The 27163-nt window shown below is 53.9% G+C and overlaps 1 protein-coding gene and 1 long non-coding RNA gene across 9 annotated transcripts in view; one reads left to right on the top strand and one right to left on the bottom strand.

The window, feature by feature from the left end:
- The window catches only part of LOC102455075 (beta-arrestin-1), a 151867-nt gene that overhangs the window by 56422 nt on the left and 68282 nt on the right, over positions 1–27163 (bottom strand). For 6 of the 8 annotated variants that reach the window (XM_075919623.1, XM_075919624.1, XM_075919617.1 and 3 more), the window contains exons 2-3: positions 25763–25793; positions 11810–12090 (exon numbers count right to left, since the gene is read on the bottom strand). In XM_075919623.1, coding sequence (XP_075775738.1) covers positions 11810–11935 — 126 coding nt within the window. In that variant the 5' untranslated portion in view covers positions 11936–12090; positions 25763–25793. The remainder of the gene's footprint in view (positions 1–11809; positions 12091–25762; positions 25794–27163) is intronic. The other 2 variants (XM_075919619.1, XM_075919622.1) reach the window with 1 other exon arrangement.
- Positions 6905–19332, top strand: LOC142826598 (uncharacterized). Its single transcript, XR_012900820.1, has 3 exons — positions 6905–7134; positions 14996–15214; positions 18033–19332. It is a non-coding gene; the product is annotated as an uncharacterized LOC142826598 (long non-coding RNA).

Here is a 27163-nt window from a genome sequence, read left to right on the forward strand (position 1 = left end):
TCAATGCACCACACTCGGCTTGCAGCTCACCTGAAAGATGGAACTTGCGGGAGCATGGAGGCCCTAGCAGATAGTGGGGCACTAGCTGAGTACTGCAGCCCCTTGGGTTTTTCATGGGGGCTCCCTTCCAACCAGCCATAGGTCTGTGCACACCCCACTTGGCAGCACTGACGCTAACAGGCACTGCTCAGAAATGGGCCCCGGCTCGCTTGACGAGGCCCTGGCTTCTCACTACCTACATCCTCCTTCTATGAGCAGTGCCCAGACTTCGGGCAGCAAATCAGCAGCAAGTGCCCAGCAGCCGCTCTCCCTGCTAATGACATTGGCTGCAGCTCAGGACTGGCTGGCCACCCGGCTGCGGCTTTGTGCCGTGCTGCAAATATTTGCCAGGTGCCAGCTCTCCAGAGGTGCTCTTGCCAAACACAAGTGCTTGTGGGGCAGGATCCCCCGGGGGACCTCACGCTCACCCGATGGTATGGCTACGTGCCAGCAAAACAATCAGCCACAGCGCACTGCAGGAGAAGGGCTAAGGCACCCAGAGCTGCTCCCCATGGGCAGAGTATGGGAAGGAGCCACACACCTTGTGCTGCCCCCTGCAGGAGCGAAGGGATCAGCACGGCTCAGCCTCGGCTCTGGCCACGGGATTCAGCAGCCACAAGGGGACGTGGTCGCCATGCTGGCGTAGCTGTGCCGCTCTTCTGGCTTCTTTGACTCAGCTGCTAGGACCCATCTGCTGCTCTGGGTGGGGGTGGGGGGGCAGTTAAATACTTCTTATAATTAACAAAACATGGCTGCTCTGTAACGAGCTTGGGGCGGGCTACGCAGTACGTGCCACGTCGCAGCCGAACCCCCTCTCCCCGGAGAGACCCACACAAAGGGAAACATGGCAGGGCAGCTCGTCTGGGTAGGGGCTTCTCGCAGGGATTGGCCCGCACACATGTGGCCCTGTACGAAGCGCCTCAAGGAACAGCAGGACGGAGAGTTGCAGCTCACATGGAGCCTCCAAAGCGGATTGGGAAAGGACCGGGCTCTTCTCTCGTTGGGTGCTGTTCTCAGAGCCCTTTGCTCGGGTGGGCGAGCAGCATTACTACCCTCCTTGTTCCAATGGGGAAACTGAGTCACGGCACAGTGACATAACTCACCGCAGGGCACACAGGGAGCCAAGTGCCACCGCCATGGGTGGAAGCTGCTCCCTTAATCAGTGTTTCCTCCCCCGCTCGCTCCCCTCTTGAAGCCATCACTCCAGCTCCGGGCTAAGGCCCATCCACACAGCAGCCTGGTGGGGGATACACAGAAGCCCCTGCCCTTCAGAGCTCTCAGTGCAGCACCATTCCCCGGTGTCTATCGAATGGCTGTTCGTCGCTCGTTACCTTCTCTGGTCGGCCTGCTGGGTCTGGCCTGGACTCCTGCTTCTGCCCTGGTCTGTTCCAACAAGCGCTCCTGGCCCCCTCCTCCTCTTTCCCCCACACTACTCATCCCTCTGCTCTTTCTCACCCAGCCCCAGCGCCGCACCCTCCAAGTCCCTGCCCCCTCCTCCAACCCCAGCCCCCCTCCTCCAACCCTGCAGCCCCCCCTCCATACCTCCATGATGCTTGGAGATCCTCCCTCCGTGGGCTACTTCCCCCTCTCTGCAGTCAGCTCCCACCCCTCAAAGCACAAGCCTTTTCAGCGGAGACCCCCGCCCAGGGCCGCACATGCATAGCCCACCAGCCCCAGCCACAGGATCACGCTGCTAGCGATACCTGTTGCCAGGGATACCGGGGAGCTGCCCCCAGGTGTGTCAGTCGGCTGGAGCACGCCAGCCCTGGGCACTGTGGGGAGCAATGCGGGTGGATCAGGTGGGAGACTCGCCCTGCTGCAGGGGTTAATAATCCCAACAGCCCCAGAAAAATGTCGGCGGAGAAGACGACTCCAAGGAAGCTGCCTGGCCAGGGAACATAGATGGTCTCCTGGCTAATTTGATTTCCCTTCGCAGGCCTGGCCAGGCATGGGCCTATTTGTCACTGGCACGAGGAAGGAGGGGGCTGTAGGAACACACGTGATAGTCAACCTGTGGAACTCCTTGCCAGAGGAGGCTGTGAAGGCTGGGACTATAACAGAGTTTAAAGAGAAGCTAGATAATTTCCTGGAGGTTAGGTCCATAAAAGGCTATTAGCCAGGGGACAGAAGTGGTGTCCCTGGCCTCTGTTTGTCAGAGGCTGGAGAAGGATGGCAGGAGACAAATCGCTTGATCATTGTCTTCGGTCCACCCTCTCTGGAGCACCTGGTGCTGGCCACTGTCGGCAGACAGGCTACTGGGCTAGATGGACCTTTGGTCTGACCCAGTACGGCCGTTCTTATGTTCTTATGATTGTTTCAGCCCCACTGCTTTATACAGAGCCTTGCGACCACCACGGGAGGTGCCAAGTGGCCTGTGCTCAGCTCTGCAGTGCAAGGCTCCTGCGCTCACTCCCCATGCTCAATCCACCAGCTCTCTGCTCCTTGGGGAAAAGGAAGAGCCAGGGTCTCCTTCTGCCAAGCAGAGTAACGGGCAGGGAAGATGAACTGCAGACCTGTGCCTGGCACAGTTCCATGGTTGGGCCCGGTAAGCCACAGCCTTAAATTGCGGTGGCACCCGAGTAATCAAGACAGGGATCACGGCCCCGCTGTGCTAGGTGCTGCCCAGACAAGTCCTGGCCCCAGAGAACGGACAGTAAGAACATAATAAAAGAACGGCCATATTGGATGAGAATTAGGGTCCATGTTGGCCAGTATCCTGTCTCCTGACCGTGGCCAAAGCCCGGTGCCCCAGAGGGAATGAACAGAACAGGGAATCATCAAGCGCTCTGTCCCTTGTCACCCCTTGTGACAGAGACTAAGGACATCATCCCCGCCATCCTGGCTAACAGCCATTGATGGACCTAATCTCCAGGATTTTATCTAGCTCTTTTTTAAACCCTGTTACAGTCTTGGTCTTCACCATCCTCTGACAAAGTGTTCCACAGCTTGCCTGTGGGTTGTGTGAAGAAATCCTTCCTTTTGTTTGTTTTAAACCTGCTGCCTATTATTTTCATTTGGTGACCTCTACTTCCTGTGTTCTGAGCAGTACAGAACACGTCCGTATTTGCTTTCTCTACACCTCTCTCTTATCTCCCCTTAGTCATCTCTTCATCAGGATGAAAAATCCCAGTCTTATTAGTCTCACTTCATATGGAAGCTGTTTCATACCCCTAATCATTTTTGTTGCCCTTTTCTGAACCATTTCCCATTCCAGCGGACCTTTTGGAGAGAGCGTGATCACATCTGCCTTCAATATTCAAGGTGTGCGTGTACCATCGATTTATCTAGAGGCAATAGGATATTTTCTCTCTTATTATCTAGCTCTTTCTTAAGGATTCCCAACATTCTGTTCACTTTTTTGACTGCTGCTGCAAATTGAGCAGATGTTTTGAGAGAACTATCCACAATGACTGCAAATTCTCTTTCTTGAGAGGCAATTTAGACCCCAGCAGTTTGTATTCATAGTCCAGATAACGCTTTCTAACATGCATCATTTTGCACTTTGCAACACTGAATTTTTATCTGCCATTTTGTTGCTCAGCCACCCAGTTTTGTGAGGCCCCTTGTAACTCTTTGCAGTCTGCTTTGGACTGAACTAGCTTGAGAAATGTAGACTTGTCTGCATATTTTATCACTTCACTGTTTACCTCTTTTTTCCAGATCCTGTCTGAATAGGTTGAATAGGACTGGTCCCATTACATATCACTGCAGGACACCACTAGTTACCTCTCTCCATTTTGAAAACTGGCCATTTATTTTTACCCTTTGTTTTGTACCTTTTAACAAATTACCACCTCATGAGAGGACCTTCCCTCTTGTCCTCTGTCAGCTTACTTGGTTTAAGAGCCTTTGGTGGAGGATCTTGTCAAAAGCTTTCTGAAAATCTAAGCACACTATAGCCACTGGATCCCCCTTATCTACATGCGTATTGACTCTCTCAAGGAATGCTAGTAGATTGGTGAGGCGTGATTTCCCTTTACAAAAACCGTGCTGACTCTTCCCCAACAAACTGGGTCCGTCTGTGTGTCTGACAGCTCTGTTCTTTACCTTCTCCATCAGGGCCGGCCCACAACATTTTGGCACCTGAGGCGGGGAGCTCAAATGATGCCCCCATGGCCCCTCGCTTGGGCCAAAACTTTGAAAGGTCTCAATTCTGCCTTCTTCCTGTTCTACTCCTCTCATGGTACTGCTCTGCTACCTACATATGCACCAGCATCAGACACAATTTTCTACACTCTGGTTCCTAGTGGCACCCCCCTACAGTCTGGCACCTGAGTTGGCTGCCTCAGTTTGCCTCATGGCAAAGCCAGCCCTGCTCTTCATGTTAAACAAATAGGGAAGGCAGTAGAAAAACCATGAGTACATACTGCTGGGATTCAAACTCCCCACTGTAGACACTGCAACTCCCAGGATCTGGGCTGCCATCTTTTTATGCCTCAGTCTCCCATTTATAAAATGGGGATAATTGTCTCTTTCTTAAGCCAACCTCTCTCTTGCCTATTTAGACTGTAGGTGCAGCCAGGCAGGGACAGCCTCTCGCTATGTGTTTGCACAGTGCCTTGCACAAGGGAGCTCGGACTCCGTTCGGGACTCTGGCAAATTCAAAGAAATAACCTTGGCAGGGGAATGCCTGGCTTGCTCTCTGTGCAGGGGAAAATGGTTTGGAAGGAAGAGGGAGTTGCTCTTACTAGTCTCCAGGCTGACAGGCTGCAAAACGAGTGGGAGCCCAAAGCAGTTAAGCAACGGGAAGCAATGCTGGGGGATTGCACGGAGATGCTACAGTCTTCTTTTGAAGACAGGAGCTTTCCACAAGCAGCAATGCTACAGGCCATCTGTCCAAAGGCTCCAGCCTCAGAAGGAGCAATGGCACTGCAGAAGCACAGTCTGCAGGCACTTCATGGGTCATGCACTCACCAGGGTTATGGGTTATGCATCCATCAGCCACGGCTGTTCAGTGCTGCCAGTGACCAGCTGATCGGGGCCACCTGTGGCGGCTTGGGGAGAGACTTGGGGGAGGGTGAAAAGCAGCAAGTGGGCAGGGGCCTTATGGAGGGGGTGGGAAGAGGTGGAGTGAGAGGGGGTTTTGGGGGAGGAAGCAGAGGGGCGGCAGAGCAGGGATGAAGAACCCTGGGGACAAATAAAAGTCGGTGCCTACGCTCCACTGCAATCCTGGGCCACATGCCACTGGAAGTTAAATGCGGGCGGCCAATCCAGCTCAAGGAATGTGACCCTGCTGTTCAAGGTGCATCTTTTCTTCCCCGTCGCTGGGACTCCCGGCCAATCACACAGTGAGCAAGCAGCATGCAAGCTCTGGTGGCATTCACCGAGGGTCTGATTCTGTCATCCATCACTGTAGGATCTGAATACCTTTCCCCCAAAATCAGTAGCAAGAGCAAAGGCCCTAGGGGCCTTACAGGAGTTTCTGGTGTGCTCCATGACTCAGTTTCCCCCTCTAAAGCAATGGCAAGGGAAACAGTGAAGCAAGCTAGCTAAGGTAAATGAGCAGCCTTATCCATATGCCCCATTCTTACCCATGGGGGGTTACAAGCCCACACTGGGATGGTGCTCTAGCTCTACTTGGGCTGAGGTAGTGAGGGCCAGCAGCTAGGATCCTAGACAGGACTCAGGAGAGCTGAGTTCTATTCCCAACTCCTCCTCTGCCTGGCCATGTGACCCTGGATAAATGGCTCTTCACCATCATGGTCTCTATACACTGCAGGCTTCTCCGGACAGGGACTCCCACTAGGGCTGCCGGTGTCTGGTTTTGAACCGGACAGTCTGGTATTTGAGCTTTCTGTCTGGGAAACAAATTGAGAAAAGACCGGACGTAGAAATGTCTGGTATTTTCTAATTAAGTGTTATTATTATCAGGAGTATCAGTAGGTAGTTGTGTACTGTCTGGCTGGTAGACACTCTCCCACTGCGTGAACTTGTCTACCAGCCAGGCTGTACGCAGCTACGCAGTAGAGAGGAGGGGGCCGGGGCCGGGGCGGGATGGAATCCCCGGGGCCAGACTTGCCCATGCGCCCCGCCGGGACCGTGTGTGGGATGGGCAGCACCCTGGGATCTGCATGGATCCAGGTCAGCCCTGCTCCCTGCCGGCCAGCCCCGCTCCCATTGACTGCCTCCTGGCCAGCCCTGCTTCCCGCCGGCTACCACCGCCCCAATCTCCCCCGGCCAGCCCCGCTCCCCCCCAACCCCCTCCTGGCCAACCCCGCTCCCCTCCCGGCCAGTCCCCCCTCCCGTTCTGAGATCACGTGTGTCCGGTATTTTTCTGAAACCCATCTGGTAACCCTAACTCTCACCCTGCGCGTGCACCCAGCCTAGCACAATGGGGCCCTGATCACGGCTCAGACCTCTGTCAGGAGGGTTTTGTCTGGCAGTGCTGGGATGTTCCTTGGCAGGATCAGACTGCAATTACTTGTCTCAGAAGAGCCTTTCCTGGCCTGCTTCCCCTTCGAATCCCAGGTAAACCCTGCACCCCGAAATGGCACAAACAGACTCCACCAGCCAGTGGAATTGAGGGTGGTTTATTGCTCCTCCAGGATACAGCATAGCACAGATGTAATCTGGTCACAGGAACTGGGGCTAAGAGGCCTCAGTGCCCCCCTTGAGATAGGGGAGTCCCAGCCCCCCTCCCCAGCTCCTTCTCCCCTGCTTTCCACACAGGAACTAACTCTACCTCTCCCAGCCCTGCCCCCAGCCAGGGCAGCCTTCCACCTCCCTTTGTTTCTCAACCGGTATGGTACCTTTGCATAATAAGGTTTTCCCTGATGGGTCTTGCTTCGGACAGCAGAGGTCACCACAGCCCAGCAAGTACCCCCACTACGTCCCACCCTGGAATGTGCCCCTTTCACAGGCCTCAGTGTAAGTCGGGATGGGGGGGCTGATAGTTTGAGTCATGCCTGCACAGGCTGGCTGCTGATCTGACTCGAAAAGGCTGGTCTGGCTCTCCTCTTCCCAGAGACCCTGAGCCACCTGCGCTCCACACAACCCCATCTCCCTCCTGCTGGGAAAGGGGCAGAGCGGGTGCATTGTGCATGTCCCTGGGTCACTGCTGCACAAGGTTCCTTCTGCGCTGCAGACGCTGCCACGGTAAGTCCTGGCCCCCGCAGTAGGAGCTGTTGAAATGCCGATCAGGCTGTCTGCAGCTGGCAGGGCCAGCCTGCTCTGCTCTCTCGCTAAGTGGGAGCAGGCAGAGAGATAAGCGGGACAGCTGGAGTCAGGGAAGGGAGGAAGGAAACAGCCTATTTGGAGTCTGGCAGACGGGTGTGAACTGGAGAACTGCTTTGCATCATGAGAGCGCTGGCCTGGGCTGGGAATTGGGAGTCGAGGCTCAGCTGAACAGGGCTCGGCCGTGAGAGGAGAGGGCGAACGTTCGCTGCCAGCCTGGCCCCAATGAAAGCGGAACCTGCAGGGCTGCCCAGGAGAGCTGCAGCTCCCCGCAGAATCCGGCTTCCCCCCCAGGTTTGCCAAGACGGACGGAGCGAGGCCGCAGCCGGGCCGATGAGCACATAGAGCGCTCTGCTAGAATGGCCCAAACGGAGAGCCCTGCGGGGGGCCCAGCTGGCGCACAGAACACACCGGTGGGCGAGCCCTAGCCGTGGCGGGCCAAGGGGCAGTAAGTCGAGAGAGAATTGCAGCCGCAAATTAAGGGCCAGCTTAGGAGTCTTTCCCCTGACTTCAGTGGGTGTTGCATCCCTGCCACGTGAACAAGCCACCTTCCCTGCCTGGGGCATAGGGACGAGAGACAACTCTGCCTCTCTAAATGCTAGCGGACCGGTCCGTACGGGCAGACCTAGCAGCCTTTGCTGGAAGCAGGGCTTCCCCAAACGTCACCCCACCCCAACCCCCTTCTGACAACAAAAATTACTGCACAACCCCAGGAGGGGGGCTCAGTCTGAGCCCACCCAAGCCCTGTTGCCCCGGGCAGGGGGCCAAAGCCTGAGTCCCATCACCCCAGGCAGGGGGTCAAAGGCAGAGTGCCGGGGGGCCTGGAACCTGAGCCCCCACCGCCTAGGGCTGTAACGGAAGCCAGCGAACAGGGGGATGTGGCTTGGGGTTTGGCTTCACCCTAGGCAGAGACGGGGTGGGGGGTGGACTCTGGCTTGATGTCAGCCCTGGTGGCCCAATTAAAATGGGGTCATGACCCGCAGTTTGGGAAGCGCTGCTCTAAAGGCAAGTCACCTCCACTGCGTCGGGGAGCACTGGCGATCCAGCTGACATGCAGTGGGGGTGCTGCAGCTCATTCTCGCCCATGGCAGGGGGCGGGGGAGACGAGTGGGTGAGGACAGGAATCCCCAGGCGATGGACAGTGGAGAGTTAACATCGCTGTTACGCGCACCACCGTGTCCCCTAGATGAAGAGCCCATTGTGCTCGGCGCTGTACATATCCAGCACGAGGCAGTTGCCATACAGACCAGCAGCACCCTCATTCTACAGACGGGAAACAGCCCCAGAGCAATGACGGGCCTGGCTCTGAGCCAGGAACTCAATCCAGCCCAGCTCGCCCGTGGGAAGGGGACCTTGAACCGTTCCCATTCCCCGAGGCAGCTCTGAATTGACATGTGACGGGAGGAGAAGCAGCCTCATCTGCTCTGATGCAGACACACCTGGTACTCACTCAGTCCCATTCTACAGCTGGGGAAACTGAGCCCAGGTCCCAAAGCGGGATCAGGAGCAGAACTGAGATTTCTCGACTCCCCGTATGGCACCCGAGCCACAAGCCCATGATGGCTTTGCTCTCCCGTTCCTGCGTTCGCTGAGAAAATACCAACGTCATGGCTCAGAAGTTCACAAAGCGGTTAAAAGCAGGCACCGAGCTCTGCCCACGTAGCCCCCCTAAAACACTTGCTCCTGTCTGCAGCAGTGTCTGCATTTGGAGCATTGTGCAGCAAAGCGCCTATTAAATCACTCTGTTATCTCTGAGCCCGGCAGCATCCTTGTCTCCAAGGCTTACAGCTGGCCTGCAGGACAGGCCCAGCTCCTGGCCGTTGTAAAGTCAACACCAGGGCCACACCAGTTCCAGCAACTCTGCACCAACCATATATCACACTGAATGTACCCGCGTTAAGCATGGACTTTCTCTATGAAGGCAGTGGGGGAAAAAAAATCAAACCGTCTTGCCTATGAGCTGACTATGGAACTGCCACCCCTGCTCTGTGCCTACCAATCCAACCACCGTACTCTTTCTTCTCTCCTCCACCTCTCTGCAGTTTGAACCCAGGTTCTGTTGATTGTTTATTTGTGTGATGGTAGCCCCACAAGGCACCAGCTGGGATCAGAGCCCCATCGTGCTAAGCGCGGGGCCTACGCATCGTAAGATAGCGTCATCTCTTCCAGAGGAACTTGCTAAACAGACAAGATGATGTCCAGGGAAACTGAGGCAGAGAAAGAGGAAATCATTTGATGTGTGGTAGATCAGAACTGGGGCTAGCCCCTGGCTCTCCAGACTCCTATCCCAGTGCCTTGTCCTTTAGATTCTGCTGTTTCGTAGATGACCCTTCTGCTGGAACCTGATGCCTGGACTGCATCCCCACTTTGCCCTGAGGCTGGAAAGCTCTGGGGGTGGGGAGGGTGCTGTGCATCACTTAACAGCAACTCTTCTAAGGAGCCGCTGCATTAACTGACATCTTTTTCCAGCTGTTTGCTGAGTAAGCTGCACCAGCTAAGCCTTTCTTGGCAGGGGTAGAGTGGGTGCTGGTAGGTATCAGAGAGTCTGAATGGGTGTAAGTAGGAGCTTTGACTTGCAGATGTCTCCAGATCACAAAGGGATAAGTCGATAAGCGTATCTCTTGCACACCTCTACTGGCAGAGACACAGAAGAGGCACAGCTACACTGCAGGGCAAAAGTCGAATTAAGCTACACAACTTCAGCTACGTCCATTGCATAGCTGAAGTCGAAATAGCTTAATTCGGTTTTTGGCTCTGCCTGCACTGCAGGAAATCGAAGGAAGAACACTCTTCCTTCGACTTCCCTTACTCCTCGTGAAATGAGGATTACAGAAGTCAGAGTAAAAAGTCCTCCAGCTCGAAATTATTTCAAAACAATGGTTTTCTGTATAGACACGCACTTTGTTATTTTGAAATAAGGTCAGTTATTCCGAAATAACGTTGCTGTGTAGACATGCCCTGAGTCTGCTACTGTGGCTCCTTTAACACAAGCAATCAAGGCACTTTGAATGCTTGAGGCCCTGGGTTCAAGTCCTGCTGTTAGCCCAAGTGGGGTTGATTACACTGGTAACAGCTACTATCTATTTGAGAGTGTTTGTCTGTTCAAGAACCCCTCCTAAATGATAAGAGCTATGACAACCGAATTCATAGAATCACAGAATCCTAGGGCTGAAAGAGACCTCAGGAGGTCGAGTCCAGCCCTCTGCCCTAAGCAGGACCAACCCCAACTAAATCATCTCAGCCAGGGCTTTGTCAAGCCGAGACTTAAACACCTGTAGGGATGGTGATTCCACCACTGCCCTAGGGAACCCATTCCAGTGCTTCACCACCCTCCTAGGGAAATAATTTTTCCTAATATCCAACCTGGACCTCTCCCACTGTAACTTGAGACCATTGCTCCTTGTTCTGCCATCCATCACTACTGAGAACAGCCTCTCTCCATCCTCTTTGGAACCTCCCTTCAGGAAGTTGAAGGCCGCTATCAAATCCCCCCTCACTCTTCTCTTCTGCAGACTAAATAAGGCCAAATCCCTCGGCCTCTCTTCGTAGGGCATGTGCCCCAGCCCCCTAATCATTTTGTTTGCCCTCCACTGGACCCTCTCCAATGCATCCACATCCTCTCTATAGTGGGACGGGGAGGGGAGCAGCAGAACTGGATGCAATACTCCAGATTTAGCCTCACCAGTGCCGAATAAAGGGGAATAATCACTTCTCTAGATCTGCTGGAAATGCTCCTCCTAATGTACCCCAATATGCCATTAGCCTTCTTGGCTACAAGGGCACACTGTTGACTCATAGACATCTTTTCATCCACTGTAATCCTGTCTACATTCCTATTGGCCACTCCACCTGGCTAGGTGTAGTTAACCCCTTAATCCCTAGGCTGCTGGCTAACCCTCATAATCATGACAAATCCCCAGGTCCTTTTCTGCTGAACTGCTACTTAGCCACTCGGTCCCTAGCCTGTAACAATACTTGGGATTCTTCTGTCCCAAGTGCAGGACTCTGCACTTCTCCTTTTTGAACCTCATCAGATTTCTTTTGGCCCAATCTTCCAATTTGTCTGGGTCACTCTAGACCCTATCCCTACCCTCCAACATAACTACCTCTCCCCCTAGCTTAGTGTCATCCGCAAACTTACTGAGGGTGCAATCCATCCCTCATCCAGGCAGCGGCGGATTTAGGGCAGGGCGAGCGGGGTGGCTGCCTCGGGCCCCGCGCTTACCAAGGCCCCGTGCATGCGCCGAGTCAAAGGGGGGGCCCCGCGAAATTTCGCTGCCCTGTGGCACTGCCCTGGGCCCCGCGGCACTGTCATCCACCCCTGCATCCAGGTCATTAATGAAGATGTTGAATAAAACCGGCCCTAGAACTAATCCTTGGGGCACTCCGCTAGAAACTGACCGCCAACCTGACATTGAGATCACTACTCGTTGGGCCCAACAATCTAGCCAGCTTTCTATCCATCTTACAGTCCATTTATCCAGTCCATAGTTCCTTAACTTGCTGGCAAGAATATTGTGGCAGACCATATCAAAAGCTTAGCTAAAGTCAAGATATATCACATCCACTGACTTCCCATGTCAACAGAGTCAGTTACCTCATCATAGGAGCTAATCAGATTGGTCAGGCATGACTTGCCCTTGGTGAATCCATGTTGACTATTCCTGATCACTTTCCCCTCTTCCAAGTGCTTCAAAATGGATTTCTTGAGGATCCCCTCCATGATTTTTCTGAGGACGGAGGAAAGGCTGACTGGCCTGTAGTTCCCTGGATTGTCCTTCTTCCCTTTTTTGAAGATGGGCACTACATTTGCCTTTTTCCAATCATCCGGGATCTCTCCCGATCTCCACGAGTTTTCAAAGATAATGGCCAAAGTCTCTGCAATGACATTTGCAAACTCCCTCAGTACCCTCGGATGCATTAAATCCAGACCCACGGATTTGTGTATGTCTGGCTTTTCTAAGTAGTTCTTAACCTGTTCTTTCTCCACCGAGGGCTGCCCATCTCCTTCCCATACTGCGTTGCCTTCAGTATTCAGTATACTGCTTCCTTTTATCCGAACCTAAAGCCAGGTCAGGGTTTGGTTGTGCCAGGACAATGGGACGTGCCTGGAATGGGATTGCTTCTCAGAAAACCAGACAAAAAAGAGACAGAATCACCAGGCAGGTGAAAGGGGGTGGCTGGAGGCATGCTCCCCCTCTGGGACTGTCCCAGCCCCTGAACTCCCCCCCCCCCTCCGGTGTCCTTTTGGGAGGGTGGATGGGTTTGAAGCTCCCCCCCCCCCTCAATTTATATGGGGGCATTGCTGGCTGTTCCCCCTTCATCAGGGAGCAAGGGGAAAGTGCCACATTCCTTGCTCTGGCTGAGGAGCACAGGAGGCAGATGAGCCTGGCCTGGCCCCAGCCGAGGGACATACACCCCTCCCTTGGCTGTGCCCACTGGAGCTGCAGCAGCCATGGAGAGGCGCTTCTCACCTGGCTCCCGCAGCAGCGAGAGAGGCCTGTGGTAGTCTCTCACCAGGGCAGGCTGCACATCCCCAGCCCCACCCCAGAGCCATGACTCAAAGGAAGCCTGGACATTTTCATGTAATTTTCCAAAAAAACAAAAATGAATTGAGTGAAGGACTCACGCAACGCCGGGTAAATCTTCTAGTAATTAACAACCCAACAATAAAGGGACCAGTTCTCCACTGGTGTAAGCCCTCTCACATCAAAGCACCACCCGTCTGTGAGCCAGACAGCCCCACAGGGAGCCGACACCAGGTGAAGTATACAGTTGACCTCCTTCTCCGACACTTGATGTGGCACCTTCCACCCACTGGGAATTAACTTGAAAGCTGTTTATCTGGAGGCCTTGCCAAAGTGCCTCTGTGCTGGGTTGATCTCCAGCAGAGCCCAGCTGAGCCAGGCGCGAAGAGAGCAATCTCTCCCAGAGCACTGCTCAAGCAATGCCTTTTATGCCCTGCCCCAGCCGAGATAAACAAGGATGCCTCCGGCTTTGTCATCTTCCCTGGCTGTTACATGCCTGCTGGAAGTGCTAGCAGAGCCACTGTAGGACTAAGCAAAGAGGGTGCCGTGCCACTTGGCGGAGAGATGCACAAACGTGCTGACAGCGGCAGGCAATTAAACACGGCAGGCAATTAAACACGGGTGGACTCTGTGGGGGATGGCGGGGAGAAGCAAAACAGCAAGGTTCCCAGCAGCCAGAATCTGGGGCTGAAAATACCAACATCAGTCAGGCGAAACTTAAAAAACAACGAATAATCCTGCGGCATCGTAGAGACTAACAAAACATGGAGATGGGATCATGAACTTTCATGGGCACAGCCCACTTCTTCAGAAATGAAGGTTGCTGCATCCTGGCTTAATCCTGAGTCCCCCAATGTCAGTATTTCAAGGGATTTACACACACACACACACACATACATTCAGGCTCAGAATCAAACTTGTCCAGGGTCCCCATCCAGTCCCACTCTCACAACAAGTGCTAACAACCCAACCCTGGTGCAAAAACACAGCCTGGGGGAAGCATTTCTCTGTGGAGTGAAGAAAAAGGGATTTCCTGAGAGCTAGTCTAAGAGCCAGGAGGGTTCAAATGCACAACCTGCAGATTCACAAGACAGGCCTCTGCCACCTGAGCCGCAGGGGCATTTCCTTTAGCTAGTAGCAGCAGTAGGCTGTTCTCTCCTAGCAGATGGGCCACTCAAGGGAGAACTGCCACATGCGGTGATAGCATGCTGCACTAGCAAAGGGTAGCCACAGTGGCCTCGCGATTGTCCATTTAAGAGCCCACCGGCCGGCTGCATTGTCAGGATTGTGTAGCAGGCAGAGAAGCTAAGCTGCCTGGCTCTGAGAGGGTGTAACAGCAGTCCCAGGCACACCAGGAACTGCAGTCGCCCCTTACGCTACTCACCAAGCTCACAATGAAGTGCAAGGCCTGTGGCTCCAACACTCCCGACCTCTGAGGAACTACGGCACATTTCAATCTGCAGCAAGGGTTTTCAGCTGTGTCCATTAGAGGGCGACACGGTAGCACCAACACCTCGTGCAGGTGATCTGCTGGGATACCTTGTCCCCGAGAGGGCAGTGTTCAACGTCTCTGACTCAAACTTTTATCTGCTCCTAGGGAATAACCAGGTCCCCAGAGCAAGTCCTCACCCACTGGGAAATAATAAGGAGGCAGAAGAATTCTATGGTGGAGCCCAAAGGGTCGTAACGAGGTGCACGTGAGCAAAAGAAAATTAGTTACAGAGCATCTTTGTTAGACAAGAAACTCCTTGATTAGGACTGTGTCATTTTAGGTGCATGTGCAGCGCCTAGCACAACTGGGCCCTGAATGTAGGTGGTGCCTCTGGAAACCACCATGATCTCAGCATCACTGAATACCAGAGAGCAGACTGGGGAGTTTCATTTTTAAGGTCTCTTCCAGTCAGACTCACACCCAGTAAACTTCCTGGAGCTCCATTTATCTGCCTCACAAGGATGAGGAGACCGAGATGTGGCTCTCTGGATTGGAACCCGTGGCGTAAGCGAGTCTGCAGGGACGATTTTGATTTAGCTACATTGGTGCCAAGCTAAACTAACCCTGGGAAAGCTGATTAAGAATGCCCGGGGCCCTTTAAGCTAATGGAGGCTGTGGGGGTAAAGTCTTTGCTATTGTTTTGGGGTCCAGTAGGCACTGGCCAAGGAGCCAGAAGACCTGGTTCTATTCCTAGCTCTGCTGCTGGGGGACTTGACGTTCAGCCATAAGTTTTAAGATAAGCACCATTGTCCTCATTTTACAGATGGGGAAACTGAGGCAGTGGTTTGGTACCCTCTCCTTAACATCAATGGATGAAAAGCACCAGATAAGAGCCAGGGCTTATTAACGCACAGGGTCTGCTGATATTGCCCAGACACACAGAAGCAGAGCCAGAGCAGCGTACAATGCACAGATCCAGATATATTCTACCAGGGATGACAGGAGCTCATGCCGCGAACGCATCTGGGAGCAGCTCCATCCGGTAAGTGCCATTTCTAAGCCTCACCATGACAGCCGATCCTGTCCTGACGTGACCGGTGCTGGCGAGCACTGTAAGGATCAATGGATGCATCTGCCCAAGGCACACTCTTCATTCACAGGGGTTCACAGGGCCTGTCAATCAAAGCCTTCAAGAAGCCAATGCCAGTCCTTGCAGACACGTACTCCGTGACAGCATGAGCGTAATGCACAGAGAATGTCTCCAGCAGGAGACAGATGATCCGGCTCTCAGGGAGAATGGGACGGGAAGGGAGGCGCAATATGCTGAAAGCAGCAATGCCAGAAGCTTTCCTATAGAAAAGCCTTAAAAATGCCTCTTGTACAGGACTGCTATATGCCAGTGTCAAGTCTAAGTCAAGTCTCAAGTCACTACAGTTCAAGTCACAATTTGAGTTTCGAGTCCCTAAAGTCACTTTCAAGTCAAGTCCCTAGTTGAGTCTCTAGTCTTAATTTAAAAAATGTCAAGTCACTTTTGTACAAGCCATCAATATCGATAAATAACAATAATCACTATCTGTTTTCATTCATTAACATAAATCGTACTTGCCATAGTTGCTAACTACTAGTAGTCCAGCTGGGAGGCGGGACTGCGATCGCCGCAGTGGGCGGTTTGTTACTAACAACAGTGGCATTTTCGGACAATTTTTTTACCAAGTCAATTTAACAAAATTAGCAAGTCTCAAGTCACAAACAATGAACCCGAGTCAAGTCTCAAGTCAAGTCTCCTAGGCGACTTAAGTCCAACTTGAGTTCGAGTCGTGGGACTCGAGTCAACAACTCTGCTATAGGCATGCAATAGGCATGCTATAGGCACAGGAGCACTTACCAAATATGGCTATGGCTAAATGGAAATAAACGTAGATTCTGAAACTCACTGATTCTAGCTCCCCTCCACCTGCAAATCTGTAAAGCCCTGCCGTCACGTTATTGGATTTTTAATACGAACACACAGAACATTGTTGCGCCCGCTGTTGGGTGTTTGCCCCAAATTTTGTACAAAGTGGGCCAAGTGAGATGTCTCATGCTTAGCTGGCTCTGTTCGTGCTGCTCATATGCCTGTATGGTTTTTGTCTGTGAAGTTAGGAGTGTTAACTCTGAACTTGTATTTCAAGTATTTGCTTCTGAGGCCTTGTCTACACTGGCTTGTCTCGTTGCCAAAATCTGCCTTTTGGCAACACACTGCAGTGCAACTTTTATCAGGAAAAATACCAGTTTTGGTGACAAAAAATACCACCCCTTTTGTCTTTTTCCCTCCCTTTACTGTCCACAAAGAGCCAGTGTAGACTCTGCTGCTTGTTTTGTTGAAAGAACTGGTTTCTGCCAGTATCCCACAGTGCCTACTCTGATGGCTCTCCTCAGTGTTTTGTGATCTGTGCTGCCCTGCAGGCATGTGCCCCTCCCCTTTCAAAGCTCTAGGGAGTATCTGACAGCTGAGTGAGCTGCTCTGTTTATCTCTGCTCTCAGAAGTGCTGTGCACAGATGCCGCTCCCTCTGTTCCACCTCTTCCCATATCCTCATCACCTCTTCCCAGCAGGCCCAGCTTCCCATGCCCCAGAGCAGGCCAGATGCAGCCATGCACCTACTTGTCTGTGTAGATGGGACAACCTCCATCTTGGCCAACACACCTCGCATCGAACAAGTTGATAAACAGCTGATAAACTGGCTGCTAGCTGGGCACTGTACCTGATTTACCTCCTCAGCACACTGGCCAGTAGGCAACACCAGGAAGCCCGTCCATTGCTCCAAACCTTCTGGCCTGCTCATTTCAGGAGCTAGTTTGGAAAGGGCCTTGTAGGCCATAGCTCACCAATCACAGAAGGGCCTGCAGCCTCACCAGAGTGCAGAAAGCTTTGCTACTTCACTGTGGGTAACTCTGGTGACTGGACAGGCCAGGCACTTCCCAGTGGTCAGGCCGGCCGTACTGTATTTTAAGGGGAGCGGGTTCCCTCCATAGTACGACCACAGGCGTGATTGCTCTTATGGTCAGCAATGGAAGGTACCACTTTCTCCAGCTTAGTGCAGCCTTGGCAGCCTCCAATGATCAGTTCAGAAAAGTGAAGACACTGGTTCCGATGTGTCAAGGTGGCTTATTCCTGCCTGAGGGCTGCTTCATATAATCACAACACTACCAGGACATTAGTGACGTTATTTTGTAACCCCAGGATCTCCCCACACTTTGAAAATATTAAATAAGCCCCTGGGAGGAAATGCTGTCAGCCCAATATTACAGAGGGGAAACTGAGGCACAGAGAGACTAAGTGACTTTACTGGTGTCAGCAACAGAGCTAGGAATAGAAGCCAGGAACCGTTGGTCTTTTGCTCCAAATATCAGCCAACACTTCCTCTGCATCTAACGTATTAGAACGGCAAGAGGCGGTAAGTCAGGGAGGGTCAAATATTTCTCTCGTGTAAATCTTGGGCACCCCAGGGGAAATCACTGGAGTTTCCTCAGTGTAACAGAGAGCAGAATCTGTTCCTTCATAAGAACCAACATGCAGATTAAATTAACCCTGGTGTAAACTCACTGAAGCGAAGTCAATAGGTCACATCAGGGTTGAACTGGCCCCTAAATTTCCTTTCATCTCCATCCTGGCCTAGTGCTTCATTATCCACAAGAAGGCACATCCCCTGCCTCGCCCGCCGCCCAAGCTCAGATGTCTCCTTGGCCGCCAGCAGAGCAAATCAGGTTGGAATTCACCTGCCCTGCCCCCGGAATTCCAGATGCAGCTCATAAGCTCCCTGACCCCCAGATCTATCCGATTAGCTTATTGAATAAACTTCCTTCTCAATCACATTTGCAGCAGTGGTGCTGGAGAGCCGGCAGCATGACTCACCGGCCAGCTGGATGCACGGCGACCTTCGGAAAACAAGCTCCTGTCTAACGACCGGATAAATGACCCCAGCTCTCGGTTGTTTGGGCTGCCTCGATTTCTGGCCATTCGGAGCTCTTGCCGCCACGGTGGCAGGGGGACTGCTTGTGAAATGGTGGTGGTGACTTTGCCGCGGTGACACGGCCTGCGTGACGACACATGCCCACGAGTGAACACAGCTGCTGTCCATGGAGTCTATCCTGGTGCCCACCGAGCAGCATTCATGGCATCAGCCTCACTATGCAAAGTGCGCCAGGTCCCAATCAGCTGCCGCCTGGGGGTTGCCAGTCCTGTCCCCAGTGCCAGGGGCTGAGCGCTGCTGCCAGCAATAACCCAGCAGCATGTGTTATCGGCATAGGTCCGTTTGCTCCTTTCACAAGCTGACGCAGGACCAAGCCTTCCACTGAAGACAGATAAGGGGCCACACCTAAAACGCCTGCAGTAGCATCTCCAAACACTGTTCCCCATGGCTACATGTGGCCACCCAAAGCATCCTGAACAGTAGCCTCCAAAGCATAGACAATGGCGGAGGGAAGGGAGAAGGGGGCTTCCCCCCCCCCAAAAAAAACCCTGTGTATGTTGATAGTGGGGAGGCACAATTTAAAGCTTCTACCCTGGCAAAACAGCTTGAATCACAGCCCCCCTTACCCTGAGTCTGCCCTCCTTGCAGCGCCCAGCAGCTGCACCTGAACGATCATTACCAGTGGCAGCAAGATCACAGAACACTAGAACTGGAAGGGACCTCGAGAGATCGAGTCCAGTCCTCTGCCCTCACAGCAGGACCACGCACCGTCTAGACCATCCCTGGCAGGTGTCTGTCTAACCTGCTCTTAAATCTCTCCAGTGATGGAGATTCCACAACCTCCCTAGGCAACTTATTCCAGTGTTTAACCCCCCTGACAGGAAGTTTTTCCTAATGTCCAACCTAAACCTCCCTTGCTGCAGTTTAAGCCCATTGCTTCTTGTCCTAGCATCAGAGGCCAAGGAGAACAATTCCTTTCCCTCCTTCTTAGATGCGCTGCCTCGGAGTTTGCACTGGGGCCACAAGCAGAGACCGGTGCCCTGTACCATGCAGTTTCCTCGGGGGCTCTGGGCAGCGTCTCTGGAGACATGTGGGACTGGGGTGTACGGTGCTTGAGGCAGGTCCTGTCAGTGGAGGCAGCTACAGCGTTCAGTCGCTGGGGCGCTCCTCGGGCAGTGCCTGCCTGGCCAAGGCATAAGGATTCTGGGACCCCCAGGGAGAGAGAGACGGGCCGGCACTGGCACGTGTATCTGTGAATGTGTGTTTCTTTATCTCTGCCTGTGTTTCTTTATCAATTATGTGTTTTCGGAAACACTGTCGAAGCAGCGACCAGCTAGAGTTGGTGGCCGCAGTATCAGGCCACTAAAACATTTGTTATGAGACCCTCTGGCCTAGAGGTTCCTGGGAGGCGTATGCCCGTCCAGCTGAGAAGGGCGGGGCTCTTTGCACTTCTCCCAGCGGATTAGCAATAACTCTGAGCTGGGTGTCGAAAATGCAGGGATCCAGCCCCTCCCGCTTCTCATCCGCCCAGCTCCTGGGAGAAATCACTCCCCACAGGTCCCTTCGGGGCAGCCTCCTTCCCCATCTTCCCAAGGGGATCCCCAGAGGGGCACAGACGTTGTGACCCCTTCTCCTCCTGCTGCCATGAGTTTGTTCAGGCAGCTCCTCATACTCCCAAGGCCTTGGGTGGTTCCTCCCCACCCAGGAACCATGTAGCCCCACTCATGGGGCTCTTCCCCCTAGCTTGGCCTGGCATGTCCCAGCCTCGCAACTGAAATCTGTCTGCCTCCTAGACCCGCAGCGCTGACTTTCCCAGCAGTGGGACGGGGCGGGACAGGCGGTCGAGCAGCAGAGAGAGCTCAAGAGACCATTGGCTGCCTTCCACCCTCTCCCCGCAGGGCAAGGCCTTTGGAAGGCTTAGCTTGGGACATTCCAGGAACGGCCTGGATTCTCCCTTGCCGCCAGGCCTGCTGGGAGACGGCGGGCCCATGGGACAGCAAGAAGGAACGGTGCTTATCCAACCCCACAGCCCCCCTCTCCGGCTTTTCCCTCGCGCTGGAGCCCTTCCCTGCGCTTCCATCACTCCGCAGCTCTCCCTTCCGTGGCCCTTACCCAGGCCACACCCTCCCCAGCTCTCCTCAGCAACGCGGGGGAGGCGAGGGGGGCTCTTGGACAGGCATTCAGCCCCTGAACCCAGGGCACTGCAAGAAGCGGGACTAGCGACTCCGCCAGTAGCTCTCTTCCCTCCTGTAGCTAACGCCCTGGAGGATGCAGTGTGTCACTGGAGGGGCCAGGACTGCTGACCAGGGGTGGGGGCAAAGGGGGCAGTTCCCCGGGGCCCAGCGATTCAAAGGGGCCCAGAGGTCTCAGCCACCTCTACTGCAGCAGCGGTAGTGGCTGAAGTCCCAGGGCCTTTAATGTGCCAGTGGAGCGCCACACTCCAAGCAGCACTAAGGGCCACGCTCGGGGAGGTCCGGGCTAACTGCCCCAGACCCCACCCCTTGTGCCTGAGGCCCTCACCCCTTCTGGAGCCGCAGAGCCGTGCCCCCTTGCTCAGAGGCCCGTGGAGGCTGTCAGCGCCCCTGGGAGGGGCAGGCCAGGAAGCTGCCAGTGCCTCATGTGCAATAGTCCATACGGGAAGAGGCAGTATCTGCTCCGTGCTAAGCCCTGTATTTGCTCCCTTCTCACCCGGCTCAAAGACCCCGGGTCCACGTTGCCAAATGACTGATTTCCATCCCAAGCAGCTAGTATTTACGGTACATGCATCCCTCGAAAATAGCTTCCCACGCGCACTTGAACCTCTTTAATCCGGAAACCTTGGGAAACAGGCTATGCCGGGAAATGGGGTCGTCCAGGTGAGGGGGGTTCACCTTAAGCAAGGGTAAATAAAGTCTAGTGCTAAAGCGTTTGTCTGTACAAATCATTATAGATACTGCACATGTATCACACGTCATACGGAACATCCTTCATGCCCAGCATTTACGCTACACTTAAACAGCAAATGGTCTGGTAGGACCTTATAGACTAACACATGTAGATGGGATCATGAGCTTTCGTGGGCACAGCCCACTTCTCCAGGTGACCATCTGAAGAAGTGGGCTGTGCCCGCAAAAGCTCATGATCCCATCTACATGTTTTGTTAGTCTATAAAGTGCTACCAGACCATTTGCTGCTTTTTAAGTTTATCCTGTACAGACTAACTCAGCACCCCTGAAACTTTTGAGCATTTAAGCTGTTATGAGGAGGGGGGCAGAGTTGGAGAGGGAGGGAGGGTGCAGGAGCACGCTGGGGATGAAGAGTGGGGTCTGGGAGGGAGGGTGCAGGAGCACGCTTAGGATGGAGGGTGGTGTGACATAGTGGGGGGTACTTGCTGGGCTGTGGTGACCCCTGCTGTCTGGAGCAAGACCCAGCAGGGAAAACCTCACTATGCAAAGGTAGTGCCAAACTTGTTGAACCAGTGGCCAGACACCCCCCATGGAGAGGAACAAAGGAAGGTGGAATGCTGCCCTGACTGGGGGGCAGGGCTGGAAGGGAATTTAGTGAGTTCCTCGCTGGAAGACAGGGTATAAGGAGCTGGGGAGGGGGCCGGGACTCCCCTATCTCAAGGGGGGCACTGAGGCCTCTTAGCCCCAGTTCCTGTAACCAGATTACATCTGTGCTGCGCTGTGCTGGAGGAGCAATAAACCACCCTCAATTCCACTGGCTGGTGCAGTCAGTTTGTGCCATTTCGGGGTGCAGGAGACGGGGAACCCCCAACGCGCCGTCACAGGTGGGGTCTGGGAGGGAGGGTGCAGGAGCACGCTGGGGATGGAGGGTGGGGTCTGGGAGGGAGGGAGCAGGAGCACGCTGGGGATGGAAGGGTGGGGTCTGGGAGGGAGGGAGCAGGAGCACGCTGGGGATGGAAGGGTGGGGTCTGGGAGGGAGGGTGCAGGAGCACGCTGGGGATGGAGGGTGGGGTCTGGGAGGGAGGGAGCAGGAGCACGCTGGGGATGGAAGGGTGGGGTTTGGGAGGGAGGGTGCAGGAGCACGCTGGGGATGGAAGGGTGGGGTTTGGGAGGGAGGGTGCAGGAGCACGCTGGGGATGGAAGGGTGGGGTTTGGGAGGGAGGGTGCAGGAGCACGCTGGGGATGGAGGGTGGGGTCTGGGAGGGAGGGTGCAGGAGCACGCTGGGGATGGAGGGTGGGGTCTGGGAGGGAGGGTGCAGGAGCACGCTGGGGATGGAGGGTGGGGTCTGGGAGGGAGGTGCAGGAGCACGCTGGGGATGGGAGGGTGGGGTCTGGGAGGGAGGGTGCAGGAGCACGCTGGGGATGGAGGGTGGGGTCTGGGAGGGAGGGTGCAGGAGCACGCTGGGGATGGGAGGGTGGGGTCTGGGAGGGAGGGTGCAGGAGCACGCTGGGGATGGAGGGTGGGATCTGGGAGGGAGGGTGCAGGAGCACGCTGGGGATGGCGGGTGGGGTCTGGGAGGGAGGGTGCAGGAGCACGCTGGGGATGGAAGGGTGGGGTTTGGGAGGGAGGGTGCAGGAACACGCTGGGGATGGAGGGTGGGGTCTGGGAGGGAGGGTGCAGGAGCACGCTGGGGATGGCGGGTGGGGTCTGGGAGGGAGGGTGCAGGAGCATGCTGGGGATGGCAGGGTGGGGTTTGGGAGGGAGGGTGCAGGAACACGCTGGGGATGGAGGGTGGGGTCTGGGAGGGAGGGAGCAGGAGGACACTGCAGATGGAGTGCAGGGCCTGGGAGGGAGGGAGGCAGGGTGCAGGAGCACTCTGGGGCTGGGGGTGCGGGGGCTGGGAGGGTTCATAAGGGGAATCAGGGTGGGGCACTTACCTAGCACCCTGCTCCCAGGGGCACAAGTGGCTCCACACCGCCCACCCTTCGCCCCGGCCGTGATTCATGGCCGTGGTGGGGAAAAGCCTCCCGACAAGCACTTCACTGCACTGCTGTTCCCCCAGCCATGGGGGAGTGGGGAGCAGCAGCATGCAGAGCACATGGGCCAGATCCAGCCTGCGGCTTGCCTGGATCTGGCCCTTGAAGCTCGAGGCTCCCCGCTGCAGCCATGTGAAGGTCCAAACCACAGGTGTTCCCAAATCACAGACACCTGGAAGTGGATCACGTTTGTAGCACTGTCCTGCTCAGAGGCCTCCGCCACGCCCAGGCCCCATCACACTAGGGGATGTAGACACACAGAGAGAGACAGGAATTACAGTCGAGACAGACAAACAGCGGGAGGGGGAAGAGAGAGCCAGAGCCAGAGGGTAAGTGGTGGCCATTAGGAAGCCATTAGGGAACCATTAGGGAAGGAATAGACAATAAGACAGAAAATATCATATTGCCCCTGGATAAATCCATGATCCGCACACCGACACCTGGACTGCCGTGTGCAGCTCGGATTGCCACAGCTCTAAAAATATACTTTAGAATGGGAGAAGGGCAACAAAAAGGATTAAGAGCATGGAAGAGATGACTCAGAGGAGATAGGATAGAGGTCTATAAAATCTTGACTGGTGTGGAGAAAATAAGAGTAAGGTGGATGTTACTTACTCCTTCACATGACACAAGAATCAGGGGCCACCGAATAAACTCAATAGTCAATAAATTCAAACAAACAAAAGGGAAGATTTCTTCCTAGAGTGCCTGGTCAGTTTCTGGGACTCCTTGCCAGGGGATGTTGTGAAGGACTAAAGTATAACAGGGTTCAAAAAAGAATTAGTTCAGTTCATGGAGGACAGGTCCATCCATGGCTATTAGACGGTCAAGGACACTACCCCATGCTGTAAGGCTGTGTCTACACTGGCCCCTTCTTCGGAATAGCCATGCTAATTTAGAACTTTGGAATAGGGAAATGCGCGGGGGATTTAAATATCCCCCGCAGGATTTAAATAAACATGGCCGCCGCTTTTTTTCCGGCTTGGGGAAAAGCCGGAAAAGAGCGTCCAGACTGGCGCGATCCTCCGGAATAAAGCCCTATTCCGGAGGATCTCTTGAAAGTAGGAATAAGAGATCCTCCGGAATAGGGCTTTATTCCAGAGGATCGCGCCAGTCTGAACGCTCTTTTCCGGCTTTTCCCCAAGCCGGAAAAAAAGCGGCGGCCATGTTTATTTAAATCCCACGGGGGATATTTAAATCCCCCGCGCATTTCCCTAGTCCAAAGTTCTAAATTAGCATGGCTATTCCGAAGAAGGGGCCAGTGTAGACGTAGCCTAAGTGTCCCTAGGCCTCTGTGGGTGCGTCTACACTGCACCGTTATTTCAAGATAACTAGCGTTATTTTGAAATAACCATGCGAGTGTCTACACATCAAATAATTTTGAAATAACGGACGTCTTATTCTGAAATCTGTAAACCTCATTCCACGAGGAATATCGCCTATTCCAAAATAGCTATTTCAAAATAAGGCGTGCGTAGACTTTCCATTGCTGCTATTTCGAAACTGCCCCTCACCACGGCCATTCTGAGTGATTCCTCCCCAGTGCCTCCTGGGGCTCTAAATCAAGAGAGCATGTCTACACTAGGGAAGTCTGCCTCGGACTCATTTTGAGGCTTCCCTGCAGTGCAGACGTGCCGCGTTGAAATAGACTATTTCAGAAGAACTATTCCAGAATAGCTTATTGAGAAAGAGCCGTGCAGTGAAGACGTGGCCTGTTTCCCATAAGCTGGGACTGGCTGACGGGTTGGTTCACTCAATAAATTGTACTATTCAGATCATTCCTTCTGAAGCACCTGGCATTGGCCACTAACAGCAACAGGATCCTAGGCTAGATGGACCTTTGGCCTGACCAGTGTGGCTGCTTTTATGCAGCCTGTCTCACACACAGCTCTCCCCTACCCCTTTCCTCGCTCCCGCCATCTGCGCTCTCATGCAGCTCTGACTCAACATGTCTCTCTCCTCTCTAATACCATTAGCTCACAGACATTTACCTTCCTCCTCTCCCCCCCCCCCCCCCCGCATCCCCCTTCTGTTCTGAAATGTGATTTCTCCTTTTCATATGTGTTCATTTTTTTTAATTGTATCCTTTGGTATATCTGGTTGTGACAATTTTCTTCCACTATGTGATCTGAGGAAGTGGGTCTGGCCCACGAAAGCTCATCATCTAATAAACCATCTTGTTAGTCTTTAAAGTGCTACCTAGTCCTGCATTTTGTTTCTCTAGGTCCCAGTGGCCCTTTTTAAGCCCAGTTAGGTGCTAGCTGACCTGTCATAGGTGCAATGGTTTCTTCCCACCCCTCTGTCCCAATTTACTAGATAAGTGCCTGCCCCATTCACCAACTTAATTCTCCCCTTGCATCGGGCATTTTAAATCAAAACAACTTTCTTCACTGGACAGCCCCTACTACAAAACACTGAGAAACCCCTGGACGTGACTCGTGATATTTGATCACTGGGGGCAGCAAAGCACAGAGCTAAATTTTGCACCAGGAGGCAGGGCTCATTATTTCCCCTTTCTTCCAAGAACCAGGCCCCTGGGTGCCATACAATGAAGAACAAGCTTCCCTGCGGGGACAGGCCCTGTACATTTTGCCATTTAAAAACGCCTTATCGGCCAGGTTACTTGTGCATGAAGCTTCACGCGCCTGTTTCACACCCCCGCACTCAGACTGTTGCCACGTTGTGGTCCCCAAAGAGACAAAGAACGAGGGACTCACCTTTCCATTGGGACTGGCTTTCTTAAATACCCTGCAAAACAAGGAAGGGAAAGATTTGTTAGTAACAAGAGAAGAGACTTGGAAACCAGGATGTGTATTTCAAGTACATGGAGCAGCTGATGCCATAGCTAAACCAGTGTAGCCAAAACACAGCGTGGGAAGTCCAGGGCTTATTTAGAGACCTATAAACATAGGTATGGATCTGAATATAATCTGTCTGTCTACCTGTGGCGGTGTGTCGGGGTTCCCCACCTCCTGCACCCCCGTAGTGGCACAAACAGACTCCACCAGCAAGTAGAATAGAGGGAGTTTATTGCTTCTCCAGGATACAGCACAGCACAGATGTCATCTGGTTACAGGAAGTGGGGCTAGAAGGCCTCAGTGCCCCCCCCCCCCTTAAGATGGGGAGTGGCTGGGCCCTACAATCCCAGCCTCCTCCCTAGCTCCTTCTCCCCCGCTTCCCAGACTGAAACTACCACTCTCTTCCAGCCCTGCCTCCCAGCCAGGGCTCCACTCCGCCTTCTTCCCATTGTTCCACTCCCTGGGAGATAACTGGTCAGACAGGTTCAGAGCCCCCTTGCATAATGACTCATCCCCTGCCCTGCTGGGCTGTGCTGCAGACAGCAGCCAGTGGAGGTCACCCACAGCCCACTGCCCAGCATAGCAACCAGCAAGGAAACCCCCACTACGTCACACTACCCCATGCTTATCCCCGCAATACCAGAGTCCCTAGAGTTGGACAGAAGCTCTGATCGGCATTTGCTGATCTTTCAACTCCTTCTCCAAACTGGACAAGGGCCATCACTCGAGCAAGCCGCCCGCTGAAATCTGCGGCAGCTTGGGCCTGAGTCATGACTATGAGCCTGTTTAAAGCCAGAAGCCTTCTCAAGGGTGGGGTCTGGGGCAATGGACTGAATTCTGGTGCACGTTTTGCTGCTAGCCCTCACGATTTGGAGCTCAGTCATGGGAGGGGCAACGTGGTTGCAGAAAAGGTGCTAGGCAAAAGCTGGGAGACTCGTGTTCTATTGCCAGCTCGGTGTGAACTGAGGGGAGTCGTTCCTCCTCCCCCCCCCCCCCACCACACACACACCATGCCTCGGTTTCCCCATGTCATAGCCAATCCCTTGCTTCTAGTCCCAGCTTGCACTAGCCAAACTGGCTCCTCCCCTTGTTTCTAGGCCCCACTGCGCCAGCCATTCTGAAGCTTAATAGGTTTGCCTCTCTTCTGGCCACTCCTCCCATCGCTTTCTTCAGCATCAGCACTAGCTGGTCTCAGCTCCTGCTTGCCTTCCGCTCTTTGCAGCGCTCTGCTGCACTGCCTGGCTCGCTTCTGTTCGCTCGCTCGCTTATGCCGGCTTTACCTCACGCTGTCCTCCATGCCCCCCCTGCTCACTCTGTTTT

Source organism: Pelodiscus sinensis, chromosome 1 (assembly GCF_049634645.1).
Source record: "Pelodiscus sinensis isolate JC-2024 chromosome 1, ASM4963464v1, whole genome shotgun sequence".
NCBI classification, from domain to species: domain Eukaryota; kingdom Metazoa; phylum Chordata; order Testudines; family Trionychidae; genus Pelodiscus; species Pelodiscus sinensis.